Source organism: Gymnoscopelus microlampas (assembly GCF_963454915.1).
Source record: "Gymnoscopelus microlampas genome assembly, chromosome: 17".
Classification (NCBI taxonomy): domain Eukaryota; kingdom Metazoa; phylum Chordata; class Actinopteri; order Myctophiformes; family Myctophidae; genus Gymnoscopelus; species Gymnoscopelus microlampas.
Genome location: NC_139954.1, coordinates 32268815 through 32288227, shown reverse-complemented (window position 1 = coordinate 32288227; position 19413 = coordinate 32268815). Strand labels below are relative to the sequence as shown.

General features: G+C 42.3%; 1 protein-coding gene across 2 annotated transcripts in view; it reads right to left on the bottom strand.

Moving 5' to 3' along the window:
- ppp1r9ala (protein phosphatase 1 regulatory subunit 9A-like A) overlaps positions 1-19413 on the bottom strand; it is a 31821-nt gene that overhangs the window by 12007 nt on the left and 401 nt on the right. For both annotated transcript variants that reach the window (XM_084084819.1, XM_084084820.1), the window contains exons 2-8: positions 16927-19064; positions 5601-5733; positions 5302-5422; positions 4076-4180; positions 3545-3680; positions 592-756; positions 407-460 (exon numbers count right to left, since the gene is read on the bottom strand). In XM_084084819.1, the coding sequence (XP_083940945.1) occupies positions 407-460; positions 592-756; positions 3545-3680; positions 4076-4180; positions 5302-5422; positions 5601-5733; positions 16927-18864 (2652 nt within the window). In that variant the 5' untranslated portion in view covers positions 18865-19064. The remainder of the gene's footprint in view (positions 1-406; positions 461-591; positions 757-3544; positions 3681-4075; positions 4181-5301; positions 5423-5600; positions 5734-16926; positions 19065-19413) is intronic.

The following is a 19413-nucleotide window of genomic DNA, read 5'->3' as shown; positions in this document are numbered from 1 at the left end:
AAATATCGTTTTGAAATTATTCGTTTTTTTTTTTTTTTACAATCATTATAATCAGGCATGCAAACAGCCCCGAGGTGAAAAGGGTGACAACATGTTGGGTTTTTTTCGGGTCAGGTGTCACACTATTGCCCTATTTGGATTGAAAACGGCTATTGTAGCTGAAAAGCTACAAGTTCGCATGTCTGAATAATGCAAAAAAATAATTATTTGTTTGCATTTACTTTTTTCCTCCCCCATATATTTTCATAATAAAAAAAGTGCGTATCGTATCGTATCGATATCGTATCGAAGTTGTGAGCCAAATATCATATCGTATCGTTTGGTGAAATTAGTGTATCGGCACACCCCTAATTATAAGTAATAGTGATCAATAGCTATCCCAGATCAGTCGAAAACAATGTAATACCTTTTCCTTTAGTTGGTTTATTTCAGCTGCTGCAATGCTGTTTTTGAGCTGAAGCTAGAGGATAAAAACAAACAAACAAGCGGTTAATTTCACCGTGCTCGTCTTTACCTGCCACCCCAACGTCAGTATTTACTTTTGTTTTGAAATCACAGGACAGTGATAGTGGCGGGATTGGGATGACATGCCTCTTTGAACTTGAAGGCCATCTGAGATGAACTCATGTTGGTGGGCATGAACAAGGCCTCCGTCTCAGGCAGGTCAAACACCTCTACATTCCTCTCTGGGCTGAAGTTGGACCCCAGGATCTCCTCTTCTCCTCCATCGTCCTCTTCGTCCTCGTAGTGCTCATCCTGAAACAAAGTATTAAGAAACATAATGTCATCACACTTTACAAAGGAATAGTCAGCTGTCCCATACCTACATGTCAAATGTGTCTATGATTCATCATTGTCTGGAGTGGGCCTGTCACAATTATTACATATAATCGCCTGATCGCAATAATTTGAGATAATCGCAATTATTTTGCATAATATTCATAATTGCTTCCATGTCGAAAAATTTTCAGACATTTTCAAACATAAAAACTGAAAGCAGAAATAACACGCTTGTGGATCGGCTATTTCCACTATTTCTTTAACATTTTGAAAGTCTAAAGTTAAATATGTCAGTCATTTCTTTGTATATTTAAGTTATTTGTCATATCTGCTATGAGCAACTTTTGTTTACGAAGCCTAAAAGCAGAAATGACATTTTTATTTATATGTGCCAATGTTCAATGCCAAAACCACAAATAAAATAGTTAATTCATCGCCAAGTAAAATCTCATGATCGTGGCAGCCCTAGTCTGGAGAAAAATAGGAATCAAATCAACGAATCAAAACCAGCCACCACCCCACCAGAGTTCTGAACAGTTTCCATCCCTGGCTTCCATCAGACTGTTGAGGCTGTCCTGACAACACACGCGGCTACACAGAATTACTTTTCTGTAGGGCTGTGGGTTATGACTTCAAATCAATATCACAATTATTTCAAACTTTTACCTCGATTACGATTACTGGAGGAATATTGTATACGCTTTTTTTTACACTGCCCTCATAGTTCTATGACAAGGTATGTACTATAAATAATACTTAACTATTACAATTCTCTATCTAATGAAGTGCATCTCTTATCTTTGTGATTTTTAAAATACACACAGATAAACTATTTATGGCTATTTAATATTTTGAACAGTTGAAATCAAATCACTGAAAACATCTTGAGAAAACGGTCACAGTTAGTTAGTTTTAAAGGTGCTGTAAGTATTTGTTCAGTAACAGGTATCTCCCGGCCTCTCCAGCTCTTTAATAAACAGAAAATACATGTTCAGGTGGGTTGACAATTTTATTCAATCAGGAGAGAGTACCCATTTATGAGCTTCACTTTTATATTGTTCCAATTTTCTCTGCTAATTTGTGTGTGTAGTCACTGCCAGTTTCACGTGTTTATCGTATAGAGATGGTTAGACACCTGCTAACAAGCACTCTACAGTATATAGCAATGATTACTATCACAATAAAGAGCCATTTAACAGCTTATAAAACTGTGCACAATGCCTGCAGGGAGGTAGAGCATGAGGGAGACTACAGGGGAATGGCAAATCTCAGCAGCACATTCAAGATGTCCCTAAAACAGACCCCACACACACACACACACACACACACACACACACACACACACACACACACAAAATCACCAAAAATGGGTCCAACTTACCAAGTAATCATTTTGCCTAGTAACCAACAACTCGACACTTGAACAATTTCAGATCAAACTTGATTTGTTCCTCATTGCTGCTCTTCTAACAAGCCCTACCTACCTCCTGTGCTGACACTTGGCAATGGAAACAAAAAGGTCTGGCTGCCTGTGCTTTTCCATTAACAAACATTTCCCAATCCCTACAGACGGGGCTGTGACCACATCCACACCTTATGTGTGCAGCAGAGCACTGTGACACCGGGTTTACTCACAGCAGCTTATTTCCTGGTGGGAGTGGGAATGGGCTGCACCAGCCAGAGCAGTGGTTCTCAAAGTGGGGGTTCCAGGGGGTCCCAAGCTAAATTTGTTAACCCATTGAGACCTGATGCCGATTCTACATGTCTCCTAAATCCCAACAGTTTTCTAAAAAAAAGTATGTTTCTATATCAGTGGTGCTCAATCTTTTTCATGTCAAGGACCCCCAAAATGATATGTATTTGGCCACGGACCCCCATCAAAATATTTTGTTCCAGGGACCCCCAGAAGCAAAGATTTGAGTTAAAAATGTTCGCTTTAAAAATATATATATTCAGAAGATTTGCACACATTTTCACGATTTTTAAAAAATAGCCCAAAGTGTAAAATAATGCTTTTTAGCTCAAATCTAAAAATGACACAGTTCCAGGTCTTAATGGGTTAAAGGACGACTTCACCCATTCTCAACCTATCTTCATATAATTGGTCTTTGCTAATACTCATGATAAAATTATAAAAATACAAAAAATCTCTGTCTCATAGGAGGGCTGGGGACATCATCATTAGGCATGTTTTAGTTTCGTTTCAATTTTTCACAATTTCTTTCTTTATTATTTTTAACACGAAAACAATGGCTTCCATTATAGCATTCTAACTGTGCAGTTTCTATTAGCTTGGATTCCCCATCGATGGTGTCAATGGTAGGCAGGTCTCTGAACTGCCCTCCTTTGAGACAGACGTGGTAGACAAAAATGGCACCATCTTATGATGAGCATTAGTGAGGACCAACAATATGAAGATAGGTTGAAAATGGGTGAAGTCGTCCTTTAATACAGCAACACAATCATTTTAACCACTTCATCCATTTATACGTTGGCTATTCAAAAATAGCAGATGTACAAGCTCACAACGCAAACTTGTACATCTGTTATTTATGAAACTTTTTGAAAAATATCAAACCTGTTAAAAAGTTTGATAAGTCTTCTAGGGTCCCTGGCACAAAGCCTTTTCAGATGGGGGTCCACGGACAAATACGTAACAATTTGGGGGCACAATTTTGGGGCAGAAACGTAAGAGAACAACAACCACTGAGCCAGAGGACCTAGAAATGGGCCGTAATGAGAAGTCTCAATCCAGTTGACTCACCTCCTCTGTGGAGTGCTCATAGGGGTCGTCCAAGTGCTGCTGCTGTTGTTGCAGGTTTTTCTCCTGCTCCAGGGTCTCGCTGATGAGGCGAGCGACCTCGCTCTGTGTCCCCGGCTTCTCCCGACCGATCAGGAAGCTGTTGTGAAAACGCATCTATGAGTTGGTGCTGCATTATCATGGATTTGGCTACAGACGGCAGCTCCCCTTGAAATAACACACTATAGCTTCCCCCGGTATCTGACTCACTCTACATGAAGGATGCAAAGTTTCATACCGAGTGTGTGTGTGTGTGTGTGTGTGTGTGTGTGTGTGTGTGTGTGTGTGTGTGTGTGTGTGTGTGTGTGTGTGTGTGTGTGTGTGTGTGTGTGTGTGTGTGTGTGTGTGTGTGTGTGTGTGTGTGTGTGTGTGTGTGTTGTGATAGAGCCCTATTATTTTTTTATCACAACATAATGGTGGGGAACTCCTGTCACCTCTGGCAATTTCTATCATAATAAGGACCCCACCCCGGGACGAAATGGACTTTGATCTCACCGGACTGTGCCTTTGGTGTTCTTCAGGACCGTAGCAGCAAACAGCTGTGTGACGCCGACCAGGCTGATGCAGTCTACCTCCACTATCTGGTCATTCACCTGGATTCTAGAGACAGGGACAGGGTCATTCACCTGGATTCTAGAGACAGGGACATTCACCTGGATTCTAGAGACAGGGAGAGGGTCATTCACCTGGATTCTAGAGACAGGGTCATTCACCTGGATTCTAGGGACAGGGACAGGGCATTACAAAAAAAAAAGAACTATCCAAGATTGTCAGAGACTATTAACTGTGTAACAGTGCAGCACTTCTTAACACATTGACCGCCAAGACCGTAGTCCTACGGGCCGTTAAATCCAACCGTTAACCGCCGTACCCGTAGTTCGGGGGGGCGGGTGTTTTCCCATGTTAAATCGAACAGGTGCAGATTCCGTTTTTTCGATCGCGTCGCGGTCTTCAGTGTTTTGTTCTGTCGGATCCCGTGTTTGTGTCGAACCAAATGAACGCGGATTTTAAACGGATTTAGCGGGGGCTATGGCGGAATCAAAAAAACAAAAAAGGACAATAAAAGCTTGGCAGTGGTGAGTGCATTATGAGATTAGCCCTTGGCGGTGGATGTGTTAACGGTTATATCGTTGCTGTCGGGCAGAAACCTCTTATCTCCATATTCTAACTTTATGTGTTTTTTGGTGAATTAAGGCCCTACTTGATCATACTACACAGCGTCACACAAAAGTAGCAGATACACAAGCTTGAAACGGAGTGCGAGGCAATGCATTTTGAGCTTGTAGATCTGCTACTTTTGCCATTTTTGAATTTGAATCCTGAAAAGTAACAGTTTTGGACATATGAGGTTTCCACCCGAAAAGAGACGATATGGATTCTGCAAAAAAATAAACCTGTAGCCTAGACATATACACACATCCAGCCAGCTGGTGACACAACAGAGATCTGTTCCCTGGGAAACGGAAGTAGGCAAGCTATTTTCTTTAGCTGCCAGAGAAGGTTATAAATACAGATGCTTGTTTGGAAATCGTGTCTCGGGGCCCCGGGGAGATGAAGCATCCCTGGAGTTTGACATCAAAAATAAAAAAAGAAGTGCTGTAGTATCATATACAGAGATTATTCATGCCACAGCTTGACGACACATTATACCTGTAGCGATTAAGAGCTGTAACGCTACGTCATTCTGAGAGGTAGGTGGGTGTGACTGCACTGTATCTTACCTCCCATCTTTTTCAGCGGCTCCATTCTCTGTTATGGTTTTTACAAAGATGCCGAGCTTCTCCAGGCCCTGATCAGCCCCGACCCCCATTCCTATGATACTGATGCCCAGGCCGTTGTCTCCTAGATGCAGGGAGATGATGAAACATTAGAATCAGATCACAGGAGGAGTTGGGCAAGCTTGCTGCTAGCACGCACTAATACAATTCTGATCAGAAGACACCATGCCCTCATTATCACCCTGTTAACTAGCCATGCAAGCTGCTCTGTCAGATTGAGATTTATAGCCTCCAAGACTCACCCTTCTCAATCTCCACGGGAAACACATCCATCTTTTCAACTCTCTTCTCCAGCTCGTACTCGGCTGACGCTGCCACTGGGTCGACATCATCGTTGCGTCGATCGTATTCTTCGTTGGAGTAAGTACTGAAGACCTGTATTGAGGCAATATCGCATACACGGTTTAAACACGGAACCTCCAGAGTATTACAATCAGTTTAAGAGTTGTGAACGAGATCAGAACAGCATGAGATTATTTCTCTCCAATTCTCTTAATTCATTTCTCTCTCTCTCTACCTGTTTCATAATTGTATGACTTGACAAAAAATGTATTGATTGATTGAGCACTTTTGAAAATGAATTCAAAAGGATAAGAGAAGAGACAAAAACTAAATAAAAGACAAAAAACAAACACAAGAAAACTGTAACACATTGTTATTTACAGTAATGTGGGTGGGTGAGAAACTGGATGGGGGAGCAAGGTAATCATATCTTACAGATACATGGTACCACTGTACTTAAACGGTTAAATGCCTTGCTTAAGGCAGCTTTTTAAAAATTGCTGTGGTAGGTACAGAAGAGCATTTTCACAAAGACATGAACTCTTGACCCCGGCTTCCAGGCAAAAACCCACACGCCATGAACCCGCCATCATTGTTCCTTCCTATCTCCACCATGGTGCCCCAATTCGATATGAACCTGCAAAACCTTTTATACAGGTTTACCCTTTTCATCAAATTAACTGATGACTAGATATGGACAGTAGGAAAGGTAACGCACATCCAGGGCTGTGGTGAGGTGCTGACCACTGGAAACAAACTTAAAAAGAGGGGGGAAAAGCGTCACACATTCTGGCTCCATATGAAGCATTTTCTTTTTTTGAAAAAGATTTTTATACCTTTATTTAGAGAGGGATAGGGAAAGTAGGCTGACAGGAAATGGGGAGATGGGGGTGACACGCAGCAATGGTCGTCGGAACGGGAGTCGATTCCGCGACACTAGGGTGCCTGGACCGTCACGCTACGGCCCAGGCCCATATGAAGCATTATTATTTATTAATTGACGTTTCGGCCTGCTGGCCTTCCTCAGAATTAACAAGTTACAAATGATTTTTTAGGAAGACCAGCAGATGGAAATGCCAATTAATAAAACTTCAAATGGAGCCAGAGTGTGCGAAAATTATTTTTTTTCTCTTTTTAAGATATGGACAGTACCATCAAACTGCAACTCCTTGACCTCCCAGTTCTAAAGACGCATTGTGCACATTTGTTTTGCACAGAGAGGTAAAGCTCCAAGAATCATAAGGATGTAAAAAGGTACTACCGGTACATATATTTTCCATGGATTTAAGTTACTTAGAAACTGTGAAAACTGCAGGCTGGGCTAGCGCAGTCCCCGAGGCTGCTTAAGTTCCTGGTTGCAAATATACATCCACAAACACACACTACCGGCAGAGCAAGAGTAGCAGTGAAAGTAGGACACAGCTGTGAAGAGCAAAGAGGTGGATGAAGCAAAAGATCAAGGCTCTGAGGCGACAGGTGTTCAGCATCACAGCAAAGACAAGCGAAAACGAGCCATACCACAAAAAAAGGCAAACAATCCCTGACCTCCCAGCTTCAAGCAAACAATATTAAATATTAGCACAGAGAGAGGAGTGCGTTGTTTATGCAGAGGGTGCTCTGCTCTTTGGTATTATATTGGTACAATATAACATTGTGTGTTCAGTTGTAATGTGGGCCTTTTGACTGATTAAATACAACCATCATCATGTGTATTTGCTCTGCATAGCCTACCATAGATATTAAAGGGCAGAAATATAGCCCCTATAATCCAATTTGAAAAACACTCCCATGGTTCACGCTAAGGTGAGCATTTTCGTACTCCCTAGTCCCTGCACAAAGGAGATAAACATCTGCTGTAAGTCAGTTACCAGGATGTATGTAGTCAATGCACACACTTCATTTCGTATTAAGCCACAGTTAGTAGAGGAGCAACGTTCTGTGTGTTCTCTTCAAAGGCAACTGAACCTAGCTTTTAACCAATTCAATCCGGTAACTGATATAGCAACAATAGTTTTTAAGAAAAATGAATGAATGACATTTGTTGAGACATTTCACAGTTACAAATGTCTTTAAAAATATATATATTATATATAAGATGTCTTTAAAAAAAATATATATACCCGGTATATTATATATAAGATTTGCACACATTTAAAAAAAATGTTTGTGTTATTTTTGAATAGCCAAAGAAATCTAAAATGACAGAGATGCGTTCCCGGATTGAATGGGTTAACAGATCGCGAGTACATTTTCCATGCTGTAGTAGTGGATCACTGTGAATCCAACGGCTTCTCCATTTATGTGGAAGGCCGAGCGAGCAGGAGGAACAGCAGCCCTGCTCGGAGAGCTCCAAGCAGACCTCAGCTTTTGGCATTCTTAAAGAATCTCCTCATGGAAGAAAGCGGGGAAAAGCACTTGGATCGTCTTTCAGGAATGACTTAAATGGAGCTGGGTTTAATCGTGTCAATCCAAGGACACGCACTCTAGAATATTCTTTTATCCCACTCTTGAAGCAGAGGGTTAGATGCATGCAGAGACCTAGGAGAAGGAATAGGTCAAAACGTCACGGTATTGAGTTAAGTTGGCATCTGGTGCTGTGTGATTACTTTTCTCTTCTATTATTGTTGTTGTTAACTTCTACCTCTCTCAAGTCAAGACAGATTCTGCTACACAGCACTACAGCCATAAACATGTACCGGTAATGTTGTTGTTGTTTGCCCCAGAGGCAAAAACCCTTTTTTCTTTTTTTATCGAATGGGTTCCCAGATAATCTTCTACCTCACTAGACTCATGCATTAGCCTACCTGACACTGCAGTAACGCTGTTTGCAAGTGTCTTATGTAACATTGACAAATGAAATGACCTATGTCCTCAGGGAAACTGACTTTAGCTAAAATAATATGAAAACGTACTACACATTTTCTATTTCACAAAAGTGGATTACACTATCAAAGCACACAATCACCAGTTAGCCAATCACTCTCTCTGTCCTACTGAGAGTGAAAATCTACCAATACCGAATGTAGGCCAAATAATTTGTACACCTGTTATCGCACATGTAACAAGCAAATAACAAGCCTGACAATATTTTGGCCCCATGTCACAGTGAGTGCAGCACCGTTTAACAGCAAAAACACACAAGATGCACACAGAACCGGCTTGCTTGTTCCCTTCAGGGCAGACACACACAGTCATGTGGTGCTGAACTCAAACATGTCCAACCTGGGAAATCAAACAAAGACTAATCCCTACGGCGGGGCTCCGAGGTTGTGATCTTCCAAGTGCTCCCCATATGTCAAGTGTGGCAACATTCAGTGGGAAATAAGTACTCAACCCAAGTGTAGGCCTGTCACAATTATTACATAATCGCAATTATTATTTGCATAATCGTTTCCATGTTAGAATTATTTTTATTTAATAATTCAAAATTAGTGGAAATAGCAGATCTACAAGTTTTGAGCTTTATTTTTTACGAATAAAGTAATTAAATATGTGGCATTTGTCATATATGCCGTGCAACTTTTGTTTACGAAGGCTAAAAGCCAAACAGAAATGTAATTTTTATTCATAATGTTCCAATAATGTTCAACAACAGAAACACAATAACATCGTTAATCGCAATTATTTGAGTGACAATTGATCGTCACGTAAAATTCATTATCGTGACAGCCCTACTCAAGTGTAGGCGATGGTTACTGGTTGCACAGCCAAAAGCGATCAAGAAAATCTATAGGATTTCGAGGTTTGCAGTGTGTGGAGGTATGATGTAACCCAGTAAACATTTCCACTCCAGGCAGTAGACTCTGTGGTCTAGATCCTGAAGCATGTCAGGACTTGAATCCACCACAAGCTATAGTCTCCTGCTTGCTCTTGTCTTTCAGTTACTGTATGTAGATTTTGGCCCCGGTTCAAAAGAAGTCATATGTTTCTGGGACAATTTTTATCTATTGAACTTTTTCTGTACAACACGGCGGACTGATCAATTAGTCATACTCCAATACTATAAGTTACACCCCCCCCCCCCCCATTTGTTTTAATTGAGATCACACATTTATGTGTGAGAGGGACATGTCAGCTGGACATATCAGCGATTATCTTCAAAGTATAGATTTGATTTAGGAGAATGGTTCCTCTCCCTAGAAAAATGAAAAAGATTAGACTAGGGGATTATACACTCTACTGCTGCTCTGTGGTAAAGGCTGGAATGCTATTCATGAGGCCTCTCCCTTAGAAATAACCTAAGTGAATCTTTCTCCTTCCTTTTACATTAGAAAAAACTTTTACCATAATATTATAATCTACACAGAGACACTAGTATACATTTTGCACTTCATATTATATTACTCATCTATTGTACTTTGTCTCGATTGTGTGGACAGATCATATCTTACGTTATATAAGATACAAAGGCAAGGCCATTGCACAAGACATTTAAGATGAAATCTTTTTACAAGTTGTCAGACAGGCCAGTTTGTCCTACTTCACTTGGATCTCAAAACAAAGTTAATACTGTATATCTACGAACAGTGAATTTTACAAGGGATCTTTTATATGAGCCAGCAAAGTTCAGCAAATTGTAATTTAGCAGCCAGTTGAAAATGAATCCATAAAACTTGAGCAGGGAGCATTTTATTAACAATTTTATTTGTGTGCTGTATTTGCGAAGTGTAGAAAACATGGGGTAATAGAATATGAGAGGAAGTGATGCATCCCAGGCCTCTGTTGAAGCCATAGTAGTTATGCTCTGCTCTATCCAGTGCTTTTTGCCCCTCCTAACGTCCAACTTCCCTGTTGCCATGGACTCCTCCAGCTTTTCTGAACAATGTCCCTTTCTTTGCTGAAACCTAATCGCTCAAGCGCCATCTTCCTGACAAGAGAGAGACCCAGAAATCAATCTCTTTATTAGCCCCCAAAACACACACAGCTCACTGTTGTTATCGCCGTCTACGGTTAGGTTACCAGACAAAACGCCCATTTTCCTTTATCATGTTGTAGAAGCCTGGTTCGCCCAGGTGAGTTACGCCATTAGTTCAAATCAAAACGCACAACTGTCCGTCAGCACAGGCCCTGGTACTACAGACCACTAAGTCCACTAAAAATAAATTCAAACCTGCCAAAGAAAAGCAGGGCAATTAATGCATTATTTTTAATGCCATTCTTCCTTAAAAATGTTAATAGGGTGGCAGGAGTTGTGATGTGGGTTGCCGTACCAGTGCGCCATCTGTTTCATATTTTCATTTTCGCCACGGCTTGTGAAACCCCAGTTCCAAACAGCACGCCTAGATTAACAATTACTTTTTTAAATCCACCTTCCAACTGCTTTTGAAGGACTACCCCTGAACGTGTGTTAACACACAGATGTGCACATAATCTCCACACCCAAAACTGAAACCCCTTTCCCTCAAACCCACCCAAAAAGAAATACCAGTGTGGGAAATGAGTCAGCAGCTGGGAGGAAAAAAGGAGCGGAGAAACCCTGCCAGTGCACCACAGCCAGGGACTAGCATTGGCCCGGGGTTGCTCGTAGTGCAAGCAGCTCTACAAAAAAACAACAAATCAAAACATGCTGCGAAAGCAAGCTGGGGGTTAGGGGTGGTGGATCATAGTGTAATTACGAAAGAAAGCATGGAGCCAAGTTTTTCAGTCTCAAATAAACAAGAAGACATGTACTACTACTACCTTCCTTCGAGCATACACTTCAGACATCACATGTTGATGTTTGGTACACTTTTACACCGATTAAATACAGTTCAATATTTGGTACACTTTTCCATCTTCCAACTTCCTGTGCAGTCTATGAATTGCAGTGATGTGCCGCCTTGAGGGGTGAAATTCCACGATGGAATCTGATAACTATATGGTGCAGACAAGAGACGGGTTAAGCAGGTTTATTTTCAAATGTCACGTAAGATCCACCTTTATTGTCCGGCAGGAGCAAAACTTTCCATCGCATCCTGTAATTTAGCATTAACTGTGACGGAAAACGTGCAAGATGCCCGCCGATGTGCCCATTTGTAATCGAATAACTAAGCGGTCGAAGGTGGCTGCAATCAGCCCCAAGTCTCTAACCATGGCAAGCTGTTTAATGACCAGCATTGAGCTGAGCGCATTAGTATTCATCCCCATTCATTCCAGAGTCCAGACAGTCCCCCACAAGTCCAGGTGTCTGGAGGGAACCCAGATCCTGCAAGGGCCTCATTCTCTCTGCTAGTTGGATGAGGGTGGAGTCTTGTCAGACACATTCCACTGGCCAGAAGACCCAACACAGATAGGAAGTGGAAAGCAAAACACTAGGGAGCGATGGGCACTATTCAGTGAAGGACAATAGCTAAAGGGGTAGCTAAAACTACCTAAAACTACCTAAAAAGGGGTAGTTCAGTTCACCCCCCCCCCCCAAAAAAATATTTTTTTATTTCAATTAATTCGCCCATGAAGCCTTGAACTCATGGGGATTTTTTGTTTTTGTTTGATACAATATACCAATATTTATTTGAAGTAAATAGGAGGCCAACTAGAGCAATACTAAGTTATATTTAAAACGATCAAGCAGGACAGCAGTCAGGACAGTGGTCCTTCCTGAATTACACTGTAAGAGTTGTTTTGGAGTTTATAAATTACATTATTTTATATAGTTTTGCCATGGCCTCCTATTTATTTCAATTTATGAAATACTGAATTAAGAATGTGACACACACAAAATAAATATCCATTAATTCAAGGCTTCTGCGTAATTGATAGAAAAAAACAGTTTTGGGTGAACTACCCCTTAAAACTTTCCCAAACTGAAAAAATAAAAATCTGTTTTTTATGGGTGTTAATTCAGGTGGTAGCTATAAAAATCCACCTCAACATTTTCCCTGTTTGTGTCCACCAAACACAATTCATCTACTTTCAAGGATTCACATGAAGCAGAGCGAGGAGAACCACGAGTGAGCGCCACACAGCCTTACTGGAAACAAAGACTCAGTCTTCAGTTCTCCAACGTGAGTAATTCTCTGTTAGGGTACACGTTCGCAATTGTATATGTATGGGCAGCAAGGGATTGTGCGGGCAAAAAAAAGTCTGTCCCGCTTGGATTCTTGTCTCTCTCACTGGCTCACACATTAATGATTTGTCAACTCCACTGTACTTGACACGGGTGCTTTGTCTAAAAGAGACACCTCCGCAGGTATAGTGCAAAGGTATGGTAAGCTGACAAAAGGTGGTCAGGTGAGTGCGCCTTCTACGCGTACGTATCTGCACATTGAGCTCTGTGAAATAATTAAACTTTACAATGTAAACCAAGTTTGAATTGTTTCTTCTTCCACCACGCCCTGTGTGTATGAGTCGAGGAAGGACAATGTCTGTGTTTGCTTGACCGAGATCTTTTGGTTGTACTTCCTGTGGGGGGAGGGACAAAGCAGCAGGTGCAGATCCCTGCCATTTTCTTTCCTGTCACGATTAACTAGTTCTCAACTCCTGTTCCAAAATGCACTAGTCGCACGCTGCGTGACACACATTAGTAGCTGAGACAAGGATCTCTACAGCCAGACGGACAACCCCAACAACCTGTCCACTACGCAATGTGTTGCCCTAGAGGGAATAATAACACACCTACAAAAAGGTGTTCCTCATGGCTATAATTCTTGGCTTTTGGATGTGCTATCAGTCTCAAGGTGAACGCAGATTCCAGCAGGCATAGATTGCTGGGTTCACGAGACCTGCGGTTTAAAGTTTTATGTTTTGCGCGTCGTGTCACTTTTTCCGCAGATTAGGACACGCCTATGAAAACAATTTGACACTAAACAGCCAGGCCTGTTTTTCTATTTATAGAAAGGACTGTTGTTGTTTTTTAAAGATATTCTCAACATGTGTGCAGCATATCTATGCCATACAGTAAAATCCTCAGTGTTAATTTATCCATTTGTAACATTAAGTGTATAAATGTAACCAAATGGACCCTTAGGGGTTAAATGAACACTGAGGATTTTATAGTGTATCCACATAGCCAGAGGGTGCAGCAGACTTCTGTAATGACACAGCAGTTATGAGAATGCAGCATTTCAATGCCCCACTAAGAAATGCACTGCTTTATGTATGGAGCTACAGAACAGAAATCTAGATTATCAAATCAAAACTTAATTACTGTGTTCCCCTTTCACTAACAATGTGAGTAATACAAAATATTCTGCTTTCACTACAATGCAACTAACAGTCAATGAACATTGCAAGATTACGTTAGTGCAATCACCAACTCTGATCTGCCAATATTCAGCTTGATGCCTGCCAAAAAAAAGACTTATCGAATCATTCCACATTCATCTCTAATCACCAAAGTCTGTTTGCCGGCCTCTTCGTCCGAGGTGCGCTTCTCATCCTGATAAAGAGTCGCCCCCGGTGGTTTACAAAGAGGACCTTTCTTTCTCAGAGGACACCTCCTCTGTACAGCTTCAGGTTACTGGGGACGTAATCCTGTTGGGAGCACAAAGCACTTCCTCTCTGCCGGCCAGGACTTGAGGGTGCTGCTCAGTCACAGTGCCAGGCTCACACTAGCACACTATGGGAGAATTGTACCACTGGAGCCTTTTGTTAGCTAGGCCTCAGGTAGGAGTCATGGTCAAGGGCCGTCCTTGTGAAGCAGTCACCCCTTTACAGGTCCATTTTTACACTCTCAGAATTAAATTGGCGCAGAGGATTTTACTGTGTACAAAAAACACCACATAGTCTCAACTGAGAGCGGTTTGAAATCCCAGCCACTACCATCTCACTACTGTCTTTCCTGTATATTTTGTGTACACACACACACACACACACACACACACACACACACACACACACACACACACACACACACACACACACACACACACACACACACACACACTTTTCTGGCTTTATAGAATAGACCAAACTGTCCTACAACAAAGTACAACATAGGAGTGACATATTTAAAATGCTCCAACTCAACTCCAGTGGCACTCTCTTTGAACAGGAATTCTAATAAAAAAGATACAACCATGTCAATCATAATTAGTGTCACATACACCACACTAATGTTATGGTCACTGTACTTTGAAAACGCATCTTCAGATTTTAGCCACCCACCCCACCCCACCCCAACACTCCCCTTTCCTTGTATGCCTGCCTTCTTGTCTGAATATGTTGGTTACTTGTTTACATGTTATTTGTATTTGTTTTGCCGACCACAAATGTTAAGAATGTTATTTAGACAGCATGTTGTTTATTCTAGGTTCCATGTTTACCTGGTATACTACTTTCTTTGAAGCACTAAACTGTTTTCTTTGCACTCTACTTAAATGACCATTTACCCTGTCGTTTGTTGACTAGGGTTCATACCATTCACTCCGATCACAGTTGTAAGTAATTCTGGATAAGAGCGTCTGCTAAATGCCTGAATTGTAAATTGTTGTAAATTGTAAGAGACTCAAAACTAGCATATTACAGTAAAAGGTCTTTGTCACCACTCAGCAGAGGGCTGAGACAGCAGTATTGCACTGTTATTTGTGTGCTTTTTGCCTCCCCTCCCCTCAGAGCATTTCGTCCCCTCTCCCAGGATCCCCTACTGGGCCAACTCGGGGATTCCACTCCCTGAGATAACAGTACATTTCAGGGCCTGGATAAACAATGACATGATTTATTTTTCCCCTATTCAGCCAAAACACTGGTTAGATATGTTGATAATACAGGATGTGATCCATCACTCTAGCCACCCACCCCACCCACACAACACACCACACCATGGGTTGATGTTTGTAAGAGGGGTGAAACAATAACTGATTGAGAGTAAATTATAATTAATCAAATTTACTTTTAGAAATCGAATAATTGCTTTGGTAATGTATCATGCAAACACTTCTAAAATCAGCTAATATTTACAATTTCACCAAAGGTGAATGCCTGACCATATCATTATAACATTACGTTTTTTGGACCGCTGGGTAAACTTTTTAAGTAATTTCCAGATGTCTGTTTGGGCTCAGATAACTTGTGATGAGCATTTACCATCATTTTGGACGTTACTACATTATTTTAAAATCATTTTGTGGTTTAATTAAGCATAATATATATCGATTAGGAAAATAATACTTTGTTTGTAATGCAATGCCAACATGAAGGCATGTCTACAATGCATGCAATGGTCTTTCAGAAACCAAAAGGTTTACGTGAAGGGATTCTAACAAAATAATTGTGCCTTGCCATTTTCCCCAGAGAACTTACATCTCCTTTTAGCAAGTTAAGTAATAAAATCAAGAATTTCCCAGCCATAATGAGGCAACTTGTCCATGAATGAGATCATAGGCATGAACGCATAGCTCCTCATGCCCATATTAGCCAAAAGTGAAAAGTCCCTACATGTTCAGAGGCATGCATGACTGGTTCACAAACAAAGGGTAGAGAGGAACCACTCGGAAGGACAAAACCACCCATCCACTGCGGTAGCTCACCAGGGTGGCCACTGGCCATGTTTGCATACAGCAGAGTACAGTCAAAAGTCCCACATGCCACTCAAGTGTAATATAGCCTGTCCCCATTCAGCTTTGTCTCACCAAGAGTCACAGCTCTTATACAGTGACAACAATATTACGTAGAAGGCAACACGTACACCATGTGCTTGTCCCTTCTGTGGTGCAGGGAATCAAATCCCCCAACTATCAAATTTCTAAAGAAAAAAGCCAATTCCTGCACACAAGTATCACCTCTGCATTGATGTATTCGTTAAAATGTCTCAAGACAACTCAACTATACTTGATTGAGTCACTTTATGCTTGAGATGTCTTGCTGGAATAGACCTTTGTCTTTGAAAATGTCAACAATAAGTCCCAAAATACCCCACAGAATGTTCCAAGCTAATATCTCTGCTGAAATTGTCTCCCCTCCCCTGATCTTTGGCTGGTCAGTGTACCAGAGGCCCTCAAACTAAATTTCCCTAAACCATGTCTCAGGTCAGATGACAAAGTTTAACCACCCCATAGTTTTGGTTAAACCATGATACAAACTTGTGTGATGATACAGTGGAGCAGCCATGACGCTAACAGTTCAAAGACAGTCATTTTGTACCTCTGCCAATTTGTCAAATGACTACACAGAAACACCTATGTCAGACAGTTACTGCGGTTATAAAGGAAACACTTGTGCAATATGTTTTCATGCTCCAATGAAAACAATAACAATCTTGGCATCTTGCAAAGGAGGTTCTTAATCTTGATGACTCTTATTTCCTTGTTAAATAAAAGGTAAAGAAATATGTTGTTAGGAGGTTAGTGAAGGCACAAAAGAAATACCTACCAGAATAGGTTCAGTGGAGAAGTTGATTTTCCTCCGTGGTGGGGGGTCATCCTCATCTGACAGCCCTTGGACCTCCTCGCAGTCTTCTTCCTCATACTCCTCCTTGCACGACCGCCCCTCCTCTTGCTGCCGCTCTGCTGCATCCTGCTCCTCTTCTTCCCCGAGGACCTGGTCTACATCCCTGTCATCCACAAATGCTGCGTTCTCAATGCCATACACCACCGGAGAGGCCCTGTCCCGGTTACCCTGGCCCACCTGCTCCTCCTGCTCGCTCTCCTCCTCTGCATCTTCCTCATGGCTTCCTTCAATGCTCCGATCTGCTGCTACGGTCTCGTCCTCCTCCTCCTGCTTCCTCTTCCCCACCTGTGGTTTGTCCTCCGGGAATACACTTGCTTTCGCCTTCTCCGCCTCGTCCCAAGTCTCGTCACTTTGCGGGCCCCGCCGCAAAGGCCCACCATTGTGTTTCTCCGCGGGCACGTTATGCTGAAGGTCTACCTTTAAATCTTTGTGGCTTTGTGCCTCCCCCTCCTCAAACACGCTGTCATCAGGGTACTCATCTTCATTCTCCTCGCTCTCAGACGACTCGTTTTGGACATTGACCAGCTCTGCCCGCACCACGCCCACCCCCCTCGGGTCAAGCTGCGAGGCCTGGCTGGACGGCATGTCCCTGGTTGGGCTTGATTCCGCGTGCCCATCGCTCTTAGCACTCTCACCATATCTGGCTCTGTTAGCGCTCTGAATGCCGCCAGCTAACGGAAGACATGCTTTCCCATCCCTCTGGGGCGGACTGCTGGGCTCGAGGCCCTCTCCACTGACAGATGGTCTACTGAAGCCATCGCCAGATGAGGAGGATCGCTTGTAACCATGGCTGACAGGGGTGGCTTGCTCTGGAGAGAGGGGTTTCTGAGTGGCATCAGTTGTTGGAGAGTTGGACTTGTACGCTGTGTTAGTCACTGGGAAAGTTGGTTTGATTGTGATGGTGGCCACAGGGGAAGATGCTTTGTTGATTACACTGGCAGTTGGGGACATGGATTTATCAGTAACATCGCTTGGTGAGGAGGGGCTGCTAGTGGCTTCTTTAACAGAAGCAGCAGGCTTATCCCTTTTTGGAGATGTAGGCAAGTGTTCAGTGGGAGTGCATGCTTTAGCGGAGACCACTGCACCTTTAGTGGTGGCTCTGTTGGCCTCCTCTGAGCCATTGTCGGTCACAAAGTTGTCCAGCCTCCTGGAGATAGGTCCGGCATTCAGCGACACCCTGGAAACATGCCTCTTCTCCTCGTTGTCTGACTTTTCGTCTGGCCGATATTTAACTGTTGATGTAAGTGGTGGCTCTGATTTCACGCCGGTCTCAGTGGATCCTGAAACTCGCCTTGTGCTTTTCCCCTCATCAGAGGCACTACCAAGGGACACGCGAGTCACCACTCTGTTCGAGGACTGCTTCTCTGCCCCGGGCTGGTCTTTGATGCCCCTTTCAAAGAGTTTCCTAGTAGAAGAAAACTTCTCTGCCAATGCTACTTTGTCAATCTCAGTATCTTCTCCCTTGGGGGGCTTGTCTAAATTGTGCGATTCCGGGCTTGTGGCACTGGCACCACTTAAGTTAATTTTCTGTGTGCTTGTTGGAATTTGAACCTTTGAGGGAGACACTGGGGGAAGTTGGGGCGCATCAGACTTTAAAGTTGCTTTCACCTCCTGACACTCTTGCTGCTGGCCATCCATCTGTAGGAATATGTTCTTTATTTTATTAACTCGGTTTCCAAAGGGCCTCCCTCTTGAATCCTCCCGGGTGTCACTGGAGCCATTTGCATACGACTTCGTAGCGCCCTCGGATTTTGTCCCATCAAAAGTGCACTTAATGGCGTGGAAGTCTGACTTGTATGCATTTCTATGTGGAGAGGCACTCCTCAGGGTCCTCTCTCCTTTGTTTTCCGTTTTAATCATTTCCCTAACAGATTAAGCACACAATTTAGTCTTTAAAAATAACATGGAAGAGCGAGAGAAGTTACACCGGGGAATGTTTCCTTATTTGTAATGCACTGCAATCCTCTCCTCCCCTTGGATTCTATACGAACGGTGCCATCATGGGTCCGGCGGCGCCTCTTCGGCACATTGTCTCAACTAAGAACACACAGCCAAGTCATCTATAAAGAAAAGAGCGAATACATTAACTCTATGATCAGAACAAGTTTACCTTATTCGACAGTATTGTTCACATGCTATTAAGTTCAGTAGTAGAAGTAGCCGCACAAACTTTCAAGTCTTGACTGAATTCAAGCAAACCCATTATTCGACCTACATTAGGCATTATACATATGTTTTCTAGGCTAACTAACATGAGGATCCAAATAAACGTAGGTTACGCTAAAGATCGAGCACAAAAAAAGGCAAAGGGAGCACACACAAAAAAACGCAAAGCGAGCCAAGAAATAGTCGAGTAAGTTTAATACATAAATTCAGCTTTTGTTGTCTACTGAAACGATTAACAATAAT